General features: G+C 40.0%; 1 protein-coding gene across 2 annotated transcripts; it reads right to left on the reverse strand.

The window, feature by feature from the left end:
• Window positions 1-190: 190 nt before the first annotated feature.
• On the reverse strand, window positions 191-17,215 carry LOC133969974 (flotillin-2a). Of its 2 annotated transcripts, none has more exons than XM_062406735.1 (11): window positions 17,024-17,215; window positions 14,263-14,344; window positions 10,419-10,509; window positions 7,546-7,669; window positions 6,573-6,691; window positions 6,327-6,440; window positions 6,046-6,165; window positions 5,748-5,962; window positions 4,934-5,117; window positions 4,288-4,437; window positions 191-3,432 (listed from the first exon to the last, which is right to left on the reverse strand). In XM_062406735.1, the coding sequence occupies exons 1-11, from the start codon at window positions 17,070-17,072 to the stop codon at window positions 3,394-3,396; spliced, it is 1,287 nt and encodes a 428-aa protein (XP_062262719.1). In that variant the 5' UTR covers window positions 17,073-17,215; the 3' UTR covers window positions 191-3,393. The 2 variants fall into 2 exon arrangements, with proteins under 2 accessions (XP_062262719.1, XP_062262720.1); XM_062406736.1 differs by lacking the exon at window positions 10,419-10,509 and adding an exon at window positions 11,024-11,114.
• Window positions 17,216-18,356: the final 1,141 nt, after the last annotated feature.

The raw sequence follows: 18,356 nt of genomic DNA on the forward strand, positions 1-18,356 counted from the left end.
ACTGTGTGTGATGTTGTCCTCTTAAACTCGTTTTGCATGAGAACCATTTGCTATAATTAGGGTTTGACATGTCAAATATATATTGTAATGTAACTCCTCACGTGGAGGCGGATGAGATGGTTGACAAGGTTTGAGAAGCCAAATCAAGCCTTCCTAATGGAGTAGTGTAACAACGACAGTGAGGCAGACAGCAGGTGGTATAGCTTTTTATTGCGGGGCTACACACAACACAGAAAAACATGAACACAAGCCATGCTGGGTCAGTTTTACAAGAGAAACACAGTATAGGTTAATGGAGACTACATATTATTTCTAAGATAAAAAGCAGGACAGATGCAGAGTTGTGGTGGAGATCTGGAAGTTTTGGTCTTTACCACACATTCGCTTCTCAAATGCAACTTGGAGAAACAAGAAGTTGCCGTGATCCTGGTTAAAAACAATGCAGATGAAAAAGAGTGGATCTTAACGGAACACAGTAGAAAGGCATCATGAACGAGAAGTCATCGTTCAACATGTACAGGTTGTACAGGGACAGCTGTCAAAAGCTACTTTCTGCTACATTTAGATTTATCATATAACTATATATATATATGTATATATGCATATGTACTGCGTGTATGTTCCCTTGTACTGAATGTTAAAGAAAAGAAAAATAGAAGAGAACAACTCACAGTTGAAAGCTATATATGTATAAATTTCACATATTCTAAAAGTAAGTCTATGTCCTGCAGTAAATTCCTGATAGAACATCCCCCATGTTTGATTGATAGTTAGCAAACTGCACATTAAAGTATCAGTGATACTATTCAACAAAGGCACTGTGTATCTGCTTCTCACGAGTAACATTGCAAGATATAACATTGAGGTTTTTTATTCCGGACGAGCCACTGTAGTGAGCTACTAGAAAGCGGTGCTGCCGTTCAACCGGGTGTGTGAAGGTTTCATGTTGGTGTCGCATCGAGGAGGAGATCTGTCAATCATCTACAGTGCAGCTGACTGTAAAGTAGCATTGGTGTGAGTCTCTCTCAACCACAGCCGCACCAGTGAAGTGACACACTGGAGACTGCCTGGCTGCGGCGAACCATCACAGAGTGGAAAAGAACCAGGGCAGTGTCAGGTTACAGTGAATAATGACTGACATTAGCTTTTCTAATAATCACATCTTTGAAAAATACTGGCCGTTTCTTGTTATGCTGAGGAAACTTGGTGATTTATCTCATTAGTTTTCAAAAAGCCAGGCAATGTTTCACTCACATTTAGAGCATAGAAAATAGATGCAGCAGAAACCACGTTAGAAAATTAGTTTCAACTTCAACAAGGAGATGAAATTTGCACAGACCAGAGAACCCACAAGTTATGTGTTTATTTCAGGGAAATAAGAGAATGATGTGATTATGGTAATAACTTTATAATAGTCACTGAAACAAAAATATGTACAGGTCACAGACTCTAACAAGTGGTTAATGGACATTCACAATGTGATTTAACAGACAAAAAGTGTGAAAAAAAAAAGGGGGGTGGCGGTACCCAACTGTGTTCATGGGTTAGGTAGCGCGGTAAAACAAGGAAAAAAAAAGAAGTTTAGGTATGTAACAGGCAACAACAAAAAGGCTCATTCAGTTAAAATGGGTTAAGATCGGAAGTTTGCTATCATGACACTAAAAAATTGCTGTCATCTTTAACCAGATATTGAGAAACTTTAAATTGATAAGTCAAAACATTAAAATCAGATTTTAATATTGAGGCTGATTTAATGAACTCCTCACCAAATAAAAAGTTCAGTCTTCACCTGAATTTACACAATGAGGTCAGTGTTGCTCTAACGTCCATTTGCTCAATTCGTCCATCTATGCTAGTCCACTCAAACAAACACTATGTACAGTGTTTACCAACTGATCACATGCTTCCTCTTTCATCTTCTCACTGACTCCAGCTGCTTTCACGTCACACATGGGATGTGGTTGCAGGGGTCAGAGGTCACTATCACTGTTCTGCCATAGAACATTTTAGTGTGGGCATTTCTCTTCATAGCTACAAAATATGCACACAATCTGTAAAATTTCAAATGACATCTGAGAAACACACAACCACAGGTGAGTAGGACTGACGATTAATTTCGGGTGGAGGAGAGAGGAGTAACAAATGAGTTAAAGCAAAGACCCTGCATCCACCATGTGCTACTCGAGGTAAAAGGGAAATGTTCAGTAAGCCTGGCAGGCATCCAGGGTCTCCATTAAGGCTAATCTTTTTTTTAAGTATGGCTTTGTGTTAGCGTCTAAATCTGCCTTTGTGTCCAAACGCGACAAAGGTGAAAAGTAAACACTTGTTAGTATAAGCAGATGATATGAGAACTGTGAGCGACACTTAAACATCTCCTATCTGTATGACACAGTGGATACACTTGGACAAAAAATCCAACTAAAGCCAAACCACTTTCCTAAAGGTTTGGGCACTTGAGTGATGAACAGGCACTGCACATCAGAACGAGAAGACGGGAAACATGATGATATACCACGAGGTCAGGGTTATCTTACAAATAAATCTGATAATCTGATCTACTATAAATTTGTATGTAAAAGCGGTTTGGTTTTCCAACACTCTGAGTTAGAGGTAAACTATAAAACTATAGGAAACTGTTTTAAAAGTAAAAGGTTCAGATTCCACACGGTGCTCAGTCAACTGAAAACAACTTTATCAACTGAGCATCAGATAAATCCCAGTATGATGAAGACTCTGGAGCACACAACCAAATTGTCATAACTGACGCGAACTAGAGAGAGAAATCAGGAGTGGAGTCAAACATCCATAATGGCAAACTGTGGTCCTGGAGTATTGTTGCAAGAACTACTTCAGAGGTTGTTCTGAGCACTTTGGCAGATGTTGATGTACTTAATCATCTAACAATACAGTTAAAACTAATGCGTACTCATTGGGTGTGAACGTCAACATGTTGACAGGTGTTACAGCTGGTGTTTGGCCTCTGTGGACTTAAGTTTAGACTCTTTACAGCACCTACTGTAAATGACATTGAATGCTACCAGATTAAAAAGGACCAACTCTACTTTGGATGACTGGTAGTACTGAACAGAACTGCAGCATATAATCCTGGCTAACTAGTGCAGTGTGAAAAAAAAAAATCATAGTGTTAAAAAACAGGAACTTAAAAACAACAGGAGAACCGACCGGTCTGGTCCTTTGGAAGTAAGGCCCCAGCTTAATTTCCTTCAGAAAATCGAAAATGCATGAACTGTCTTGGTTGGTGTCAAGAAGTTCTGGTCAAAGGCAGTTGCATAAGGGGGTCAAACTCGTGAAAATCAGTTATCATGCTTGAGGCAGATATATGTTGAAGGATTCAGAGAAATTAGTCTCTGGCCTGATTCATCAGATGGCCGATTAGCACTGTTGGCTGATCATCTGCTGCAGCAAAGGGATCTGAGGAGAGAGGGATTCGTTAGTTTTAACAGAGATTGATGAAGATGTCTGTCGAGTCTAGTCTGTGCTGTCACATATTCATAAACCACAGCTATATATTTTAATCAGGGTTCCAGCAAATTTCAACAAGCTAAACTTTAGTCTTTTTAAAAACTTTTTAAGACCATAATGAATGAAATTTAAAGCCTTTGTTCAGTTTACTATTATAAAATCTGATATGGGTCAGTTATCAGTTCCATGTTGGTCTTTGATTGTAGTTTCATAACAGCGTCTGGGTCACTGAGAAAGAACTACACCACATGGTGACATTGCAAACTAAACATGCCACTAAAAGAATTATCCTAAAGACATAATTTTAAATTTAATGGAGGTTGCATTAAAATAACGTTAACATAATTGAGAACTAACAGCAGACCTAGAACATAATATTTTTTACATGACATTTTTTTGAGTACAGAAACCCTGTGTATTATCTGTCACAGTACTTCCTCCATTTCGGAATGAAATCTGAAATATTTAAATTTTTCTGAAGAAAATGCAGGTGATTTCTGCAAAGTTAAAAAAAGTATGATGATTTTTAAACTCATCTTTCATTACATAGCTCTAGTAAAGTACTGCAAGGGATTTTTGAGGAGCAAGCGCCCTCTCATGGTCAATAATAGCTAACCAGGGCGGGGCATTAACACATTTCAGCAGAATCACCATGTGTTGACTAAATTCAGATGCAGCCGCAACTCATAATTAAATGTTACGATTAATTAACCAAAATTATGTTAAGATTAATAACAACAATTTCAAGGTCGAGGGTTCTGATGATATACATTAACTAACTGCGCAGATCAATTTCAGTCTCACCTTAGAGAGATCCACTCCAGTGAGGGCGTTGACGGAGACAGGGAGTTCAGCTAATAAACGGTTCACCTCTCCCGTCACACGGCTTCCCTCTCCACTCAGGATGACAATCTCTTTGGTCCTAGCAAGAGGTGCAGCCACTTTACTGGCAATCTGATAGAAAAATGACAGTAATTATGTTTGTTAATTCAATGGTAAAAAAACGCACATCATCCGTACATCTGAGGATTGACCATAACTGAGTGCGACTCATATATTGGTACTGAAGACATCTCTGACGGATTTTAACTGGTGCACTAGTTTGCATAAACACATTGTTAGGGCTGAACATAAATGTGAGACAATTTGCACATAAGGCATATGTAACAGCATGTATGTTTATCTACAGTGATAAACATACACGGCCAAGCATGTTAAGGAAACATTAGGAAATGTTTCACACTTTCACAAGATATGTTAGTCTAAGAAAATATTTCACACTTTCACACAAGATATCACACTTTCTGTTTAATTTAGAATAAGCTGTTCATAGATTACTTTGGTGCCAATCCTCTGGTGGGGAGGACAATGTATAATAAACCAAACTTCCCACATATTGGATATTTGCTCTAGGGCCAGCGGTGGCTACATGTACATGTACAACACAGACCTTGGGCAGAGCCTCCAGGACCAGAGCAGTTTTAGCAGCATCTCCATACTGCAGATAAGCCTCAGCTTTCAACCTCATCTTCTCAGCCTCTGCTTTTCCAATCGCTTCAATGGAGGCGGCCTCGGCCTCACCGATGCAGCGGATCTTCTCAGCCTCAGCCTGCGCCGTGAGCACCTTCTTTATCCTGGAGGGGGATGAGAGAAGCGTCATAAGGAATTACTGTTCTTTACTTATGTTAGCAGACAGTTGAATTCTGTTATATGTGGTGTGTGCTAATTTGTTATATTAGTCAACAAATTATCATTAGTCTGGTATACATTTTTGACCATAAAAACTTCACATAGGTTTCTATTTAAACTAAAAGCATTAAGAAGACTTGCTGCATGTCTCACAATTTAGTCCCAGATGACTGAACCAGCCGCCACGTCCGTGGTCTTGGCAGTCAGGACAATGGAGGCTAGAAGCATCTATCTTATCACATTTCTGTCGAAAGGTGTGTGTTCTGTTAACGGAGTCGTAGCTCATTGCTAGACAACCTAGATAACGCACAACGCAGCAGGAGATTGTCTGCACAGACGAGTTCACAACAGCAACAAATCCTCTGCATTATTCAGATGAGAGTTGGAGCAGCCGGATGCAGTGGACAAGAGGCAGGAAGAAATATGAGTTCTGCTGCAGAGATCACAGTGTTGACGGCATCCCGACACCATTGTCACTCTCTTGACATCTTCATCTTACATTGCGAGTAAATGGATAATGGGTGATTTTCTGTGGAATGTACTGAGAAGGGCTAACTGTGTGGATCTCCACTCACTTATGTCCCTCTGCAATCGTCTGCATCCTGTAGGCTTCAGCCTCAGCTGGTCTCTTTACAGTGCCGATGAGTTCCTTCTCAGTTCTTTCGATCTCCTTCTCCTCAATCGTGATCAGCTTCTTCCTCTGCACCACCTCGATCTCTATCTCCTCCAAACGGATCTTCTGCTGCTCTTTGGCTGCCTGCAGCTCATATGCCAGCTGTGCCTCTGCTTTCTAGAAGAGGCAGGAGGTTTTACTAATACGCTACTGTCATGTTTGATGATGGACGCTAGAGGATATTCAGACCTATCTATTACCTTTGTGTTCACTTCCTGGTTAAAGGAAGCTTTCTGCATTTCCAGCTCTCTTTTGGAGTCGGCCATTTTTGTGTCAGCTAAGAACTTAACATCCATCATCTCCTTCTTGCACTCAGCTTCCTGTAAAAGACAGTGTGCACACAGTGATGACAGGGCGACAGATTCAGAGCAATTTGTTGGTTTGCTAATGTGATAGCTATTAAATCTCTGCAAGAGAGAGAAATTATGTTCTTTAATTGCTCCTGTTTGTAGTTTGACTTTCCTCTAAAAGCTTGTCTTACCCTGATGCCAGCGTCTCTCTCAGCCTCTGCCACTCCGATGTCTGCATCCCTCTGTACTGCAGCTGTCTGAGATTTACCCAGGGAGCTCAGGTACTCCACTTTATCATACACATCCTGTCAGGGAGATGATTACATGTGGAGATATGGTATAGTTTAAACTCTTATAATTTACATGGAAACTGGAAACAGGTATATTTCAGTGATAAATATATAATGAAGCAAACTTAATCTTTGTAATTCTCATACCTTGATGGTGAAGCTGAGGATCTCGATGCCCATACGGCCGACATCAGGTGATGCCACCTCTCGCACAAGGGTGGCAAATCTGTCTCTGTCTTGGTAAATCTGCTCAACAGTTAGGGTACCTAAAAGACGGAAATATTTGTTAGTGCCTTCCAGTCCCAACTGTTCCTTCTCCCATCACTTTCATCTAAGTCAAAGGGAGGACACTGGATAAGATCCTGTGTATGTCATGAGAGAAAAATGACAACCATGACATTGTCATATAGGCCCTGATCAGACCAAAAAGCGTAGGACAGAATCGTTTGTGTACAAATGTTCCTTTAAGTAATTTGGTCATAGTAATCTCCTTACATTGTTCTTTTTTTGTTTTAGTTTTTTTAACTTTAACCGGCTCTAATGTCAGTGTGTGTTGAGCATGTGCTGTCAGTCGAGACTGACTGAATCAATGCACACAGCTATGATGAAAGACTTTACGAATTTGGGTGTGATCAGACCTGTAGTTACCTCTGTCCACTTGTGATCAAATCACTCAGGACGTGCATACCAGGTTGAACTGGATGTATGGAAAATTATCACTTTGTTATTCTCTACAAATAACTTAACTACCAAGCTGCTCTGTGGATGATGTTGAACATTTTGTTTGCATAATAAGTTTATCTTAAACGGCAGCAGGACACATGTGTAATTTAAAAAATGTATATATATATATATTTTAAGTGCCATTCTGTATCCCTTCACCTGGACAAGTAAAACTGATGCCGTTTTAAAGGAAAACTTTATTCAATCTAGGTTTTTCATTCTGATTACTAAAGCTAATTGATTAAAAAAAACATATATACTTGTAAGTGACTGAGAACGCACCAAAATTAAATAAATTCTTCCCTGACCAATACGCATCCTTCCCCTACATTTAGTAGACAAGTAGTAGACAACCACACAAACAAGCAAGGCCATGCAGCTAATGGAGGATACCCACCCAGGATGGCGCGCAGGTGACCCTCAAGGGTCTGCAGGATGACACTTTTGATCTCCACGACTGACTTCCCCAGGAACTGTTCGCAGGCATAACCCAGCAGTTCGTTCTCTGTCATCACCTTCACCTAGTGCCAACATGGACAGAGATCGTCAGCTGTATACACACAAACACAGGCACAGGCACAACACAAGCACAAATACAGGCATGCATAGGTGTGGCACACATAACATGACAACATTAGCACTTATCACACACCATCAGTAAGATACAGAAAACAACTGAAAGTATATATAACATAATAGAACATACAAATAGATCATTAGTCTACAATGCTCTAGTGATAAAATGCATTAATCCTTGTTTGTTTTGAAGAGCAAATGCCTTACACTTATTTTCGTGCATCACTGCTATTGATATGCCAAATATAATCATAGACTGTGATAAACTGCTTTAATTATTATCCAGAAAACATGACTCCAAACACATTATTAAAGCAGCTGTTGCATGGCTGGTATTGGAGAAGAAAGGCTGCAGCAGTGATCACTGTAATTGTTATCTTGGATATAGACAGTATGCCTCAAGAAACAGGAGTGGCCGATACATGGAGCTCAGTCTACATGGCCAGATAAATTACAAATACATTTTGACTTCATTTTAGGATATTTTTGGGTAGTGCTTTTTTAATATCTTTGTTCTTATAAATCTTTACATTGGTGATCAATGTCAGTGGATGCAGACATAAATCTGACAAACCTATTCTTTCTTAAGATATTAGCAAAGCATTTAAGCAAAGCAAATATATTGTTCCGGTTAAGATCTACATCTGAGTAAAAATTACATTGAAGAAAATACAACATTAAAGCTGGATTCATGGCAATGCAGTGAGAAAACAAAATCTACTGCCGGTCCTGTTATTAAGTCAGGAACCTTTTAAATTTGAAGGAATTAAAGGAGGAAAAAAATCAATGCAATGGCAGGAGGCTTAAAAGATAAACATAAGGGGAGTCAGTCAGAGGTCACTTAAACAATCAGGAAATCAAAAAGTGTGTTTAAGACAGAGGGTCTTGGATGATGTACTCCACTGGAGCTGTAAGAAGAGAGAGAATGAGCTGGGTCCTTAGGCGAGAGGTCTGCACATGGTTTAAATTCGAACATGCACTCATAACGGGGATGAGGGCAACACAATGTCAGGGAGGGTGAACATCATTCCAATGTTGGTAAAGAGAAAAGGCTACAACTAAGCCAAACAACCATCAAAGGCCAGCTCAGACAGACAGCAGGGGGCGCCGTGCTGTGACTGGAATTAGGATTTGTGTTATGGTTTTTTCTTGCCCCTCACTCCCTGACCTTCTACCCCACAACCCCAATCATCCAACTCGTGACACCACTCTACTCCCTGACTCCGCCAATCTCACAGTTCCTTAAAGAAACAAAACTGATCAAAACAAATGTGACTGAATAAGAAAGAGAAAATCTTGACCACCTTTTCCTCATTTTGTGCTGTTCCTCAAAGGCCAGAAAATAAATTTAATGGTGGAAGACTTTCCTTCAATTTATGTGATTCTACTGAAAATTGGTAGAAAAAAATAATCCTTCTCAAAGTTACATGGAAGAATATGATTTAATGGCAAAATAAAGTAAAAGCAATATCCTCAATTAACATTTTGCTGCTGGATCCCTCCATCTGATCCTAAACCTTTGGTGTCTTTTAAATCTAAGATGGATACAAAACCCCTGTTGCCATTGGACACACTCCACAGTGGCTGTTGCTTAGGTTGGACCAATGGAACAGAGGCATGATGTGCCTCTCTTTGAAGTGAACTGTGGGAGAGTGAGGGGCTGTTTGGCTCCAAACAGGGGACTCATTGTCAGCATGCATTTAGGAGAACACAGAGGAAAGGAACATCGGCATGACTGTGGCTAAAATACAGAACTGATAATGAGACATCAGGCTTTGAAACGCAGAAACGAAAAACTGACATGCAGACAAAAAAGGGAAATATATAACAACAGGATATCATTTGAAATGGAAAGGCTGAAAAATAGTGGTATTTTATCGTACAAGTTATCAGAGAGAAAATCCACCATAGATTGGTAATTTTCTTTTCATTTCATTACACTAGTTTAGAATCTCTTACAGACATGAGCACATTTCCTTAAGATCCAAGTCCAGACTGTGTATCCATGACTGATGTTGCTCAATGACATGTAAAACTGATGTAATTACAGTAGTTGTAGTGTGTTTACTTTCTTTCTCTGACATTGTTATAGAGTGACGATAGAAAAGTTCTCCTTGTCTAATTGATGTTTACTATCTTTCAATCTCCGGGATAGAGAGCGGAGACAGAGGAAGTAGGTTAATTTATGCTTCTAACTTCAATGTTTGAGCACTCTTTGTAAGATGTGAAGTAGATAAATTGTATGAGGAATTTTATTCTCTCGTGGATTTTCCCTTCAACATTACAATTTGTCAAATGAACAGAGTTTATTTTTCCAGCTCTAGAAATAACCCGTTCCTGTCAAATTGGGACAAAGTTCACTGAACCACTGAAAATAACATGATTAATAAGATTGTGTGTGTTTTTCTGACACAGTGCTAATGTCAGTCTGAGTGCAACGTGGTCAGGTAAGTTTAATTAGGTGTTGTTCTGCTGGGATGTTAGAATTAATCATGCAGAAAACAATCCGTTTCGAAATCTGTGTGTAAATCTACATGTCCCTAGATCAAAATGCAGGTGTACATCTTAAATTGACTCCCGTGTATGAAGAACCACCTCTGCTGTGATGCCAAGGGGAGATGCCAGAAAAAAGGAAATGGGTGATAGGGTTAGTGGAGTCTGAACTGGCATTCTCAGAAAAGAGTGGTGATTTACCTGAGCCACCCCAGTGACAGTAATAGCTACACCCTCCGCTGTCTCTACATCCTCACACTTGGGCTGCAGGGTCATAATCTCAAGCGTTATCCTGTGAAGAATGTGGAAAAATATAAAATAAAAATTGACATGTTCGGAGGGAAAGCAAATGAAGGGAAGGGCCAGAACATAAGGAAAAAAACAGGACAAAGTGAAACCATTCACCCAAGGACTCCAGATCACTAACAGCGGAGAGCAAAATGAGATGCTGTCCACAAGACAAATCTTGTAGAGTTTAGGTTTGTGTCAGATTTTTGTTTCTAAAATGCAACCTGCATTTTGCATTGGTTTTCCTAAACCTTTTTACTGCCATTTATATAGATAGCATCCATTTAGTGCCCCTGCTGCCATGGGTGACTAAGAGTTCAGCTTTATGGTGAAGACCAAGATTGTGACAGTTGATTGTCTCCTTTTGACTGCAGAAGAAAAAGCAATGGTGATGAGAAAAACAAACACACACACAGACAGACAGCGTTAGATTGTTAGTGGAACCATTTTCCTGGGTCGTCCTTTGGTCCTGAGCACTAGCCACTTGTTTTTTTTCAGGGTCTTTTGAAATGCATTACCTGAGCCACCCCTGTCACATCCAGGGGAACACCCTCCGAGGTTTCGATATTCTCACAGCGACAGAGGATGGTCATAACCTCCAGAGACATTCTACGTAGGCAGGCAGGCAGCAGGAATAGCAGAGGCAAAACAGTAAGTTGAACAACAGCTGTTAGGAATGTCAGTAACCATGGTCAAGAGGAAGAAGAAAGAGAGAGGGGGTGAAGGACACAACCTGGCCTTGTGCTTTGGCTGTTTTTTTGGCCTTGAAGGTTGTTTCATGTTTGGACGCGCTGCTGGCAACCTGTCTCAGAAAGCCAGAGCTGTCAAAGGTACAGCTGAGCTAATCTTGCCTCTTGTTAAAAGATGTTTAAATAAACTAGGACAAAGGGCAAGATCCACAGATAAAAACTCAGATCAGTGTTGACAGGATTCTTGATCCCAGAGACTCTCCAAGATTACATTTGTATTGAGATTACCGAGGAATGTGCTTTACAAACTATCATACCCCCAGCTTCAATACTGGACTGGCTGGATTGTTTATGTAAGGTTCTGTTTCACAGCTGATAAAACAGCCAGAGCTGTCCCTTCATAATAAAACATGAATTGTCTCAGTCAGTGTCACAGATATGGGACAGCAGCAACAGTTGGAGAGAAAGCTCTCTGGTTAAAAGCTCCACCTCCCCCTTCCTTCTCAAGAATTGGATCAATGAGTCAGAGGCCTGGACATTAACATGATTACTGCAGCATGAGCGGGAAGCTATGCTCCTTCCTCCTGTCTTTACGATGCCGCACAGCTACTACTGGCTTATGCACACAGGCCTTTTAGCTTGAATGGTTACTGCTCTGAGGAGAAGCGAGAGCATCTCTTCTCTGTTCATCATCCAGGAAAACATCTGAAATAATGATCAAACTAAACATCAACAAAATAAAAATAGGCAAGAGGGGCTTCTTGGGTCAGCTTGTCACTGAATGGGTTTTTTAGAATCTAAACAGGCGTCAAGTTGATTTGGTTGTTAAGGTCTACCATTACGTTTCCTAGCAACTAAACTAGCTTAATGGGAAATCTGTATCCTGAATGAGACACACTAGAGCTAGGAAAAGGTGAGACTGACACCAGACAGAGCTAAGCAGGTTAGCAAAGAAGAAACAAAGGGGCAGGCAAAAAGTACAGTGAAAAAAATAAGAAAAAGCCACGCCAGAGACAAGGATTATCATCACTGATTAGGTCATTTTCATAAATGTTCAAGTTGGTTTAGTGAGAAAAGCTAGGTTTAAAAAAAGCCCTCAGCCAATTATGGCTTGTGTGGAAAATATTTACACTTAAAATAGAAAGTGTTGATATTTCACTTCACCTCTCCCCAAAAAAATATCGGGATAGCCTCTCAGTTAATGTTTTTAAGTAAACTTGCAAGTTAAAATTATAATGTAATGTTGACTTAACTATGACGCTGTGTGGAGGCTCCAAATGTGTACTAAATTTACTGGCAAATATTATCTTTGGCTTGTTAAATCAGAATAATCCGAGATTAGCTCTAAGAGCCCTCGTGTTCCATGCCACATCATTTGGACCCTTTTTGTTTAAATGTGTAATTAGTCAGACATGAAAATATTTCACTTCAAGCTGTTCAAAGACAGGCCACAGTCTGTAAAAATCCGCTTCACTGAAATTCAATCAGCAACTTGGGTCACTAATCAAAGATAGCAAATTTTAGAGAAAGTAGTTTAATGCTTCACTGAGGCTTAAAGGTCAAACACAGAGCTAGTCAAAAAGGGTCAGTGCAGCCGCTGTAGTTTCTGTGTTATTGTTGTTTGTAATTTAGACTTGATTAAAAATCAGACAAAAAGGTTTGCTTTTTTGGTAACAGGCTCTGAGAAAGTGATACATACATTCAATTTGGTGGGGTTTTTTGGGCAAATGAAAAATACGCAACTTCTTTCCAGTTTGTTTACCATTTGATTATCTTTTTGCTGTGTCTGTAAATCAGATGGTAGTTCAACATACTAGAAGGTAATCCTGACCTTGCTGTTATGTATCATCTACCTATTTTTCCAGTGGTAACTCTGTAGCTGGCCGGTTGGTTCTGCATTTAAAACCAGAAGACACTGAGGAGCCGCTGTGTTTGCATATCTGTTTAACATTAGCTTTTAATATTGATGTTGTTTATCTTGAGTCACCTTAACTTTGTTATTCCTCAATGGACTGACTGTATAAGGACCAGAACGAGAGAACAACCATCCATCCTTCTCAATACACACAGGGTAAATGCATATAAAATCAAAATTAGGACATCCACATTTTTATAAAATGTAGATCAATGAAAATTAACATTACAATGGTTTTGTGAATTTCACATTTGCCTGCAGCACTCAAACCTGTTATGCCACCAATTTAAAAAAAGTAAAGCTTTTCTTTTTTTTTTTTTTAAATAGGTCTCAAGTGAATAATTGATTACCTCTACTCACGGAAATATCAAGCCATTCTGTTTTTAGCAAATATCGAGTCACAAAATTAAATAGTGCATTTGTTAGGAAACATTTTCTGCACAACTGTGTATTTACAGAACCAGGAGAGTGTAAATCTGAATGCCTGATTACATTACACTACATGTCATGATGCTTATCCAAAGCGACTTACATTTCGAGAATTCAACATCTATGAGGGAACATTTAGGCATTCAGTATCTTGCCCAAGGAGACTTCGGCATGCAGATGGGGAACAGGATTGAACCACCAACCTATTGGTTGGAGAACCACCACTCTACCCCTTAGAGCTATGAAACACACATAGCAGGTTTCGGGTACTTTAGAGATGAATTTGTTGTGGGCGTGCTCTTTTCATTGGATTTGTTGACAATAAGAAAAAAAAAGATCACCAGTCACCCATATCTTAAAAATGTTTCTCCTTTATAAATAATAAAATTATATAATATCTTGTGCTGATGTTTAGTTGACACATGCCCTAAGGCTGATGCTTATAAAAACTCAGAAAGAAAATGGAAATACAACCACTGTTGAAGAGCATTAACTCTCTCAACAAAGGCACAAATTACATTTTAGCCTAGTGTTTGCGGAGAAATGCATGGTAACTGAATGGTGGAAAGTAGGGTATGGGTTAGTTATTTCAAATCTGTGGTTAAGAGCTGCAGAAACCCTCTTCCTGACTGAGATTGTGCGCACTGTGCCATTTAAGACTTCATAGCTCTAAGGGACACTCTAACAATGTCTATGACTTGAAGCTAGAGCAGACATGTCTTACCTCTGGATGTCAGATATGAGCCACCAGGCCCATGCCCAGCCTCCAACGACATACGTCTTATTATCTGAGCCACAGCAGCCACCTTTAAAACAAAACAGAGGAAACAGATGTCACATGGCAACAGGATAAGTCTCAGTTTTTAATAGTTTGAATAAAATAAATGCCAATCATAAAAGACTTTAAACAGCTGAAAAACAACATTGAGCATGCAGTCAATTTAAAACATTCACACATGATGCATTCATATTCACAGGGCATGTGAAGGAATACTTTTGTAATAATACATCAATACATTGATCAGTAATTGACCAGTAGGTTAAATTTCAAGCTCATAGTAGTGTAGGAGTAAAAAGAAACATCTACACTGAGACCCTGACCCACTTTCCAGGTTCTGCAAGGGTTCAGATCATATCGTCCCCCATCTCCATTACATCCAACGTTGTTCTGCCATTCAGTTTTAAAAACCCACCTAAATTACTTATATGTGCAATGTTATTTAAAACCATTTTGTGTGTTTTCTTATAGTTTTCGCAAAAGCTACTAATCTTTTTTTATTTTCCCATCTTCTTTACTCCCAGGTCATGTGTTGTCAAGCATTTGTAACTGCAAGTGTAAATTTCCCAAAATGTTGTGAACAGTCCAACAGACGTTATAATGGGATAAAAACACACACATGTACATAAGGTGGTTACGGGTATAACCTTGCTCAGGTTAGAGTAACTGTAAAATAAGGTTACAGGGATGTGTTTTATCCAGTGTAATGTCTCAATCGGGTTAATATTGAAATATTGGTGTCTATTAACGCAGTCAGCGTTTGTTCCAGTGGTGTCACATTAGGAGCATGTCACTTATCTCTGCTTTCTGGTGCCACTTTTGATCCTTGATAATAGTACTTCTCTGCCATTCATTGGCAGGCAGACAGTATTTAGTTTTCTCAAACCAAGCAGGTTTAGAAGCATGTAACCCTTGTGCATTATTTTTAATGTAAATGCTTGGTCTGTCTCGACCCACTCGGATTTAACGTTCTGCTCGACTTTGAAGTAGAAAGAAATCAAACAATCGCTTTTCCTCATAGATGATAATATCTACTGATGAGATGCATGTTAGGTTAAGCAACATATATCAGTCATGTTCAGTGGCCTTGCTCTGATAGCTTGATTAGGAGTGTTAAGTGTGACATTCCCAGCTGTCACAAATAAACGGACGGACGGAGGAGCGGGGAGCTGGGCTAGCTTTACTAACACATACACCCCTATAACCAAACATTACAGCAGGACACACAGAAGCTTTCTCATCAACAGGAATATTATCAAAAACAGACAGAAAATAAAAATATTGTGAAATTTAAACATGAACAGAAATTATTTCAAATGAATGATTTAACTCTGCCTTCTTGACTCCTTCTTGACAGTTGGACCAGGGACTGACCATGCGCAGGATGCATACTATTAAAAGATATGTTTTGGGTACATTCTCTTATGATATAATCTAATGCAGAGATTAAAATGGGTATTTCAATGACGGATTGAGGGTGGGGCAGGCTTTTACCATCAAAGTTAAAATCGCTCCTGCCAAATGCCATTGCCAACTAAAGTTGTAGGCAGACGTGCTATGGACTCAGAGCTACACACCACTTTAGTCTCAGTTGTTCTGGTCTACCATTGGCATTGCTGAGATTCCTGACAGCATGCAGTGCACGGTGGGGGGAGGGGCTCCAAGCAAATGAATGACATTTTTTACAAGCAGATAAAGTAAAACCCATCTTCCATATCACTTTTGGGATTGCAGTGTTGGTTCTTGAAAAGTCACATAGACACAACCCACTAGTGAAGTGGTGTTTTTTCACATATTTCACAATTTCACCACTAAATTATGCTTTGTCACAGTCTATGTTCCTCTAGGTGGTGACTGACATTTGCACACAATGGAAAAATCCCAACGAGGTTTCTGCTTTGTGTTTTCTCAAAAGTGGATAGACAGGAAACCACCGTGACAGATTCCGTTACGGGGGCTGTGCTAGCAATCATTTGTGCAATGGAGTGCCAAACCACATTTATAAACTGACACGCAACTTCTTTTTTCCCACAGTGTTTAAAGGTCAGGTATTCGTAATAGTCATTCCATATTATAAATCAATGGAGAAAGCAGCAAGATGTCGTTTAGTTTAGTTTCTATTGTCACCTGATAACACAGAAATGACTGACTCAATAACTAGATCCTCAGATGTAAAAACAGAATTCTGATTGAAGGAAAATCCAGTGTCAGTCTGCGTGAGCGAAACTTTGACATAAAAGAGGAGGCCCCCCGAGTCTTTATTCAAGGGGCCCCTGGGATTAAGAAAATTCCTGGGTAGCGATGTGTGTGCTAAAACACGAGTTTAACCCTCTTAATTTTATTAATGTAGATTAGCTTTTTAGAATAACCATATCCCACAACCAGGTGAGTGGAGCGGTGTACATGGCGGTTTGTCTCTCCGTTGTTATTAACAGACAAATCAGTTGTTAACATGGCAATCTGTGCCTGCTCATGTGGGGGTGGGTTCAACACTCAACACAAACCACAAGCGGGTTGTTGTTGTATTACACGTACATTCCGCCTGTTTTAACCCATTTGTACGTGAGATACTGTTGAAATAAAAGGCTAGGACTATGTTTTCGCCATTCTTCTGGGGTTTCTCCGTTACACCCCCGTCAGTTCCCGGTAATAGACAGGGGCCCATGGAGCGAAAATACGTAGTATAGAGAGAAAAAAAAAACGTTACCTGAAACTACAAGGGCTTCGTTTGGTCCAACGGTATGACAGTTTCCCATTTTATCGACAGAAAAATAGCTCGTATTCACACCGACTGCTCGCACACTAAAACAATTCAAGTAAATAAACTCGATTTCTCCTGTTTTTTATCAAACCGTGGACGCTTTTTTCCAGCACACTCGCTCCACGCCCCTATCGATGTTTCTCTTTTTTCAAAATGGAGTCGTACGACGAATTTGTCCAGTTAACCAATGAACCAACAGCCCGCTTCCGCTTAGCACTTTCAACATAAAACTTCAGTTGGTTAAAATATCCTTTAGTGTTTTATTTTGAAGGTACTATAAAAAACTTCCGTCTATTTTTTTCCGTCGCTTAACCCAGCCGATCAGACCCCCTCCTCCACAGAGCAGGATACCATTTCATAATAAAAATAAAGGCGTGGTTGTTTAAATGTCCACTCACGCAAGCAGTCCCTATTCCTGAGAGCAGTAGTAATGTTCCTGTAACATGAGTCCCATATGTTATCAATGAAACGCGCATGGGTTGCTGTGATGTATCCCCACACCACAGGTGTTCCAGGGGCTCTCCGGCTAAAAAAGGATAATTTAATAACGTGTCATTATGTCCGACTGCTACACGTCCTTTAATAAAACATCTTAAATCCCCAAAACTTGTCAAATTGGGGTTACGCTGTTTAATTTCGGTCGGTTAAGGGATTCTTGACGTGCAAGAGGTTAAGAAGCACTGATGTAGGAGGCGACTCCAAACCGAAAACCTGAGAGACTGGCATTGCAATTGTCTCTATATGCATGTTTTATGCATGGTGAACCAGCTGATAAACCCTGGAGTGGGGGTGGCTCGCCCCACAAGGCCCTAAGGCTCCTACTCTTTGCAGAGACAATTTGAGTAGCATTCAGTAGAGCACATAGCAAAACACACTATCTTTATCTGGCTGGCTGGTTGGTTGGTTTAGTGGACCTGGTCTGCAGCTGTTTGATAACCGACGGTGCTCCTCAGAAACAGTTCACTTTATCTGCTGCTGACGGCGATGGTTTGAGGTTTGTTTTGCAACATAAATTGGGTGCAAAATTGTCATGCTAAAACTCATCATAACAGGAAGTGGATTATGACATTTCCACCATGCAGAGACAAGGCTCCAGTCTCATGTCTGCCTCATCCCACAGCCCCAGTGCTGTACTGGAGACTGGAGGTGTGTCTGTCTCCCCCACTGCTGCAGCCTTCTCTTTTCATGGTCGGCTGTGTTTCGTCTTTGACCCATACTGGTTTCTTTCCAGCTTCCTTCAGTAAATATACCCACCCATCTTACCTAGTAAAGTCCAGCG

This window comes from Platichthys flesus, chromosome 15 (assembly GCF_949316205.1).
Source record: "Platichthys flesus chromosome 15, fPlaFle2.1, whole genome shotgun sequence".
Classification (NCBI taxonomy): Eukaryota; Metazoa; Chordata; class Actinopteri; order Pleuronectiformes; family Pleuronectidae; genus Platichthys; species Platichthys flesus.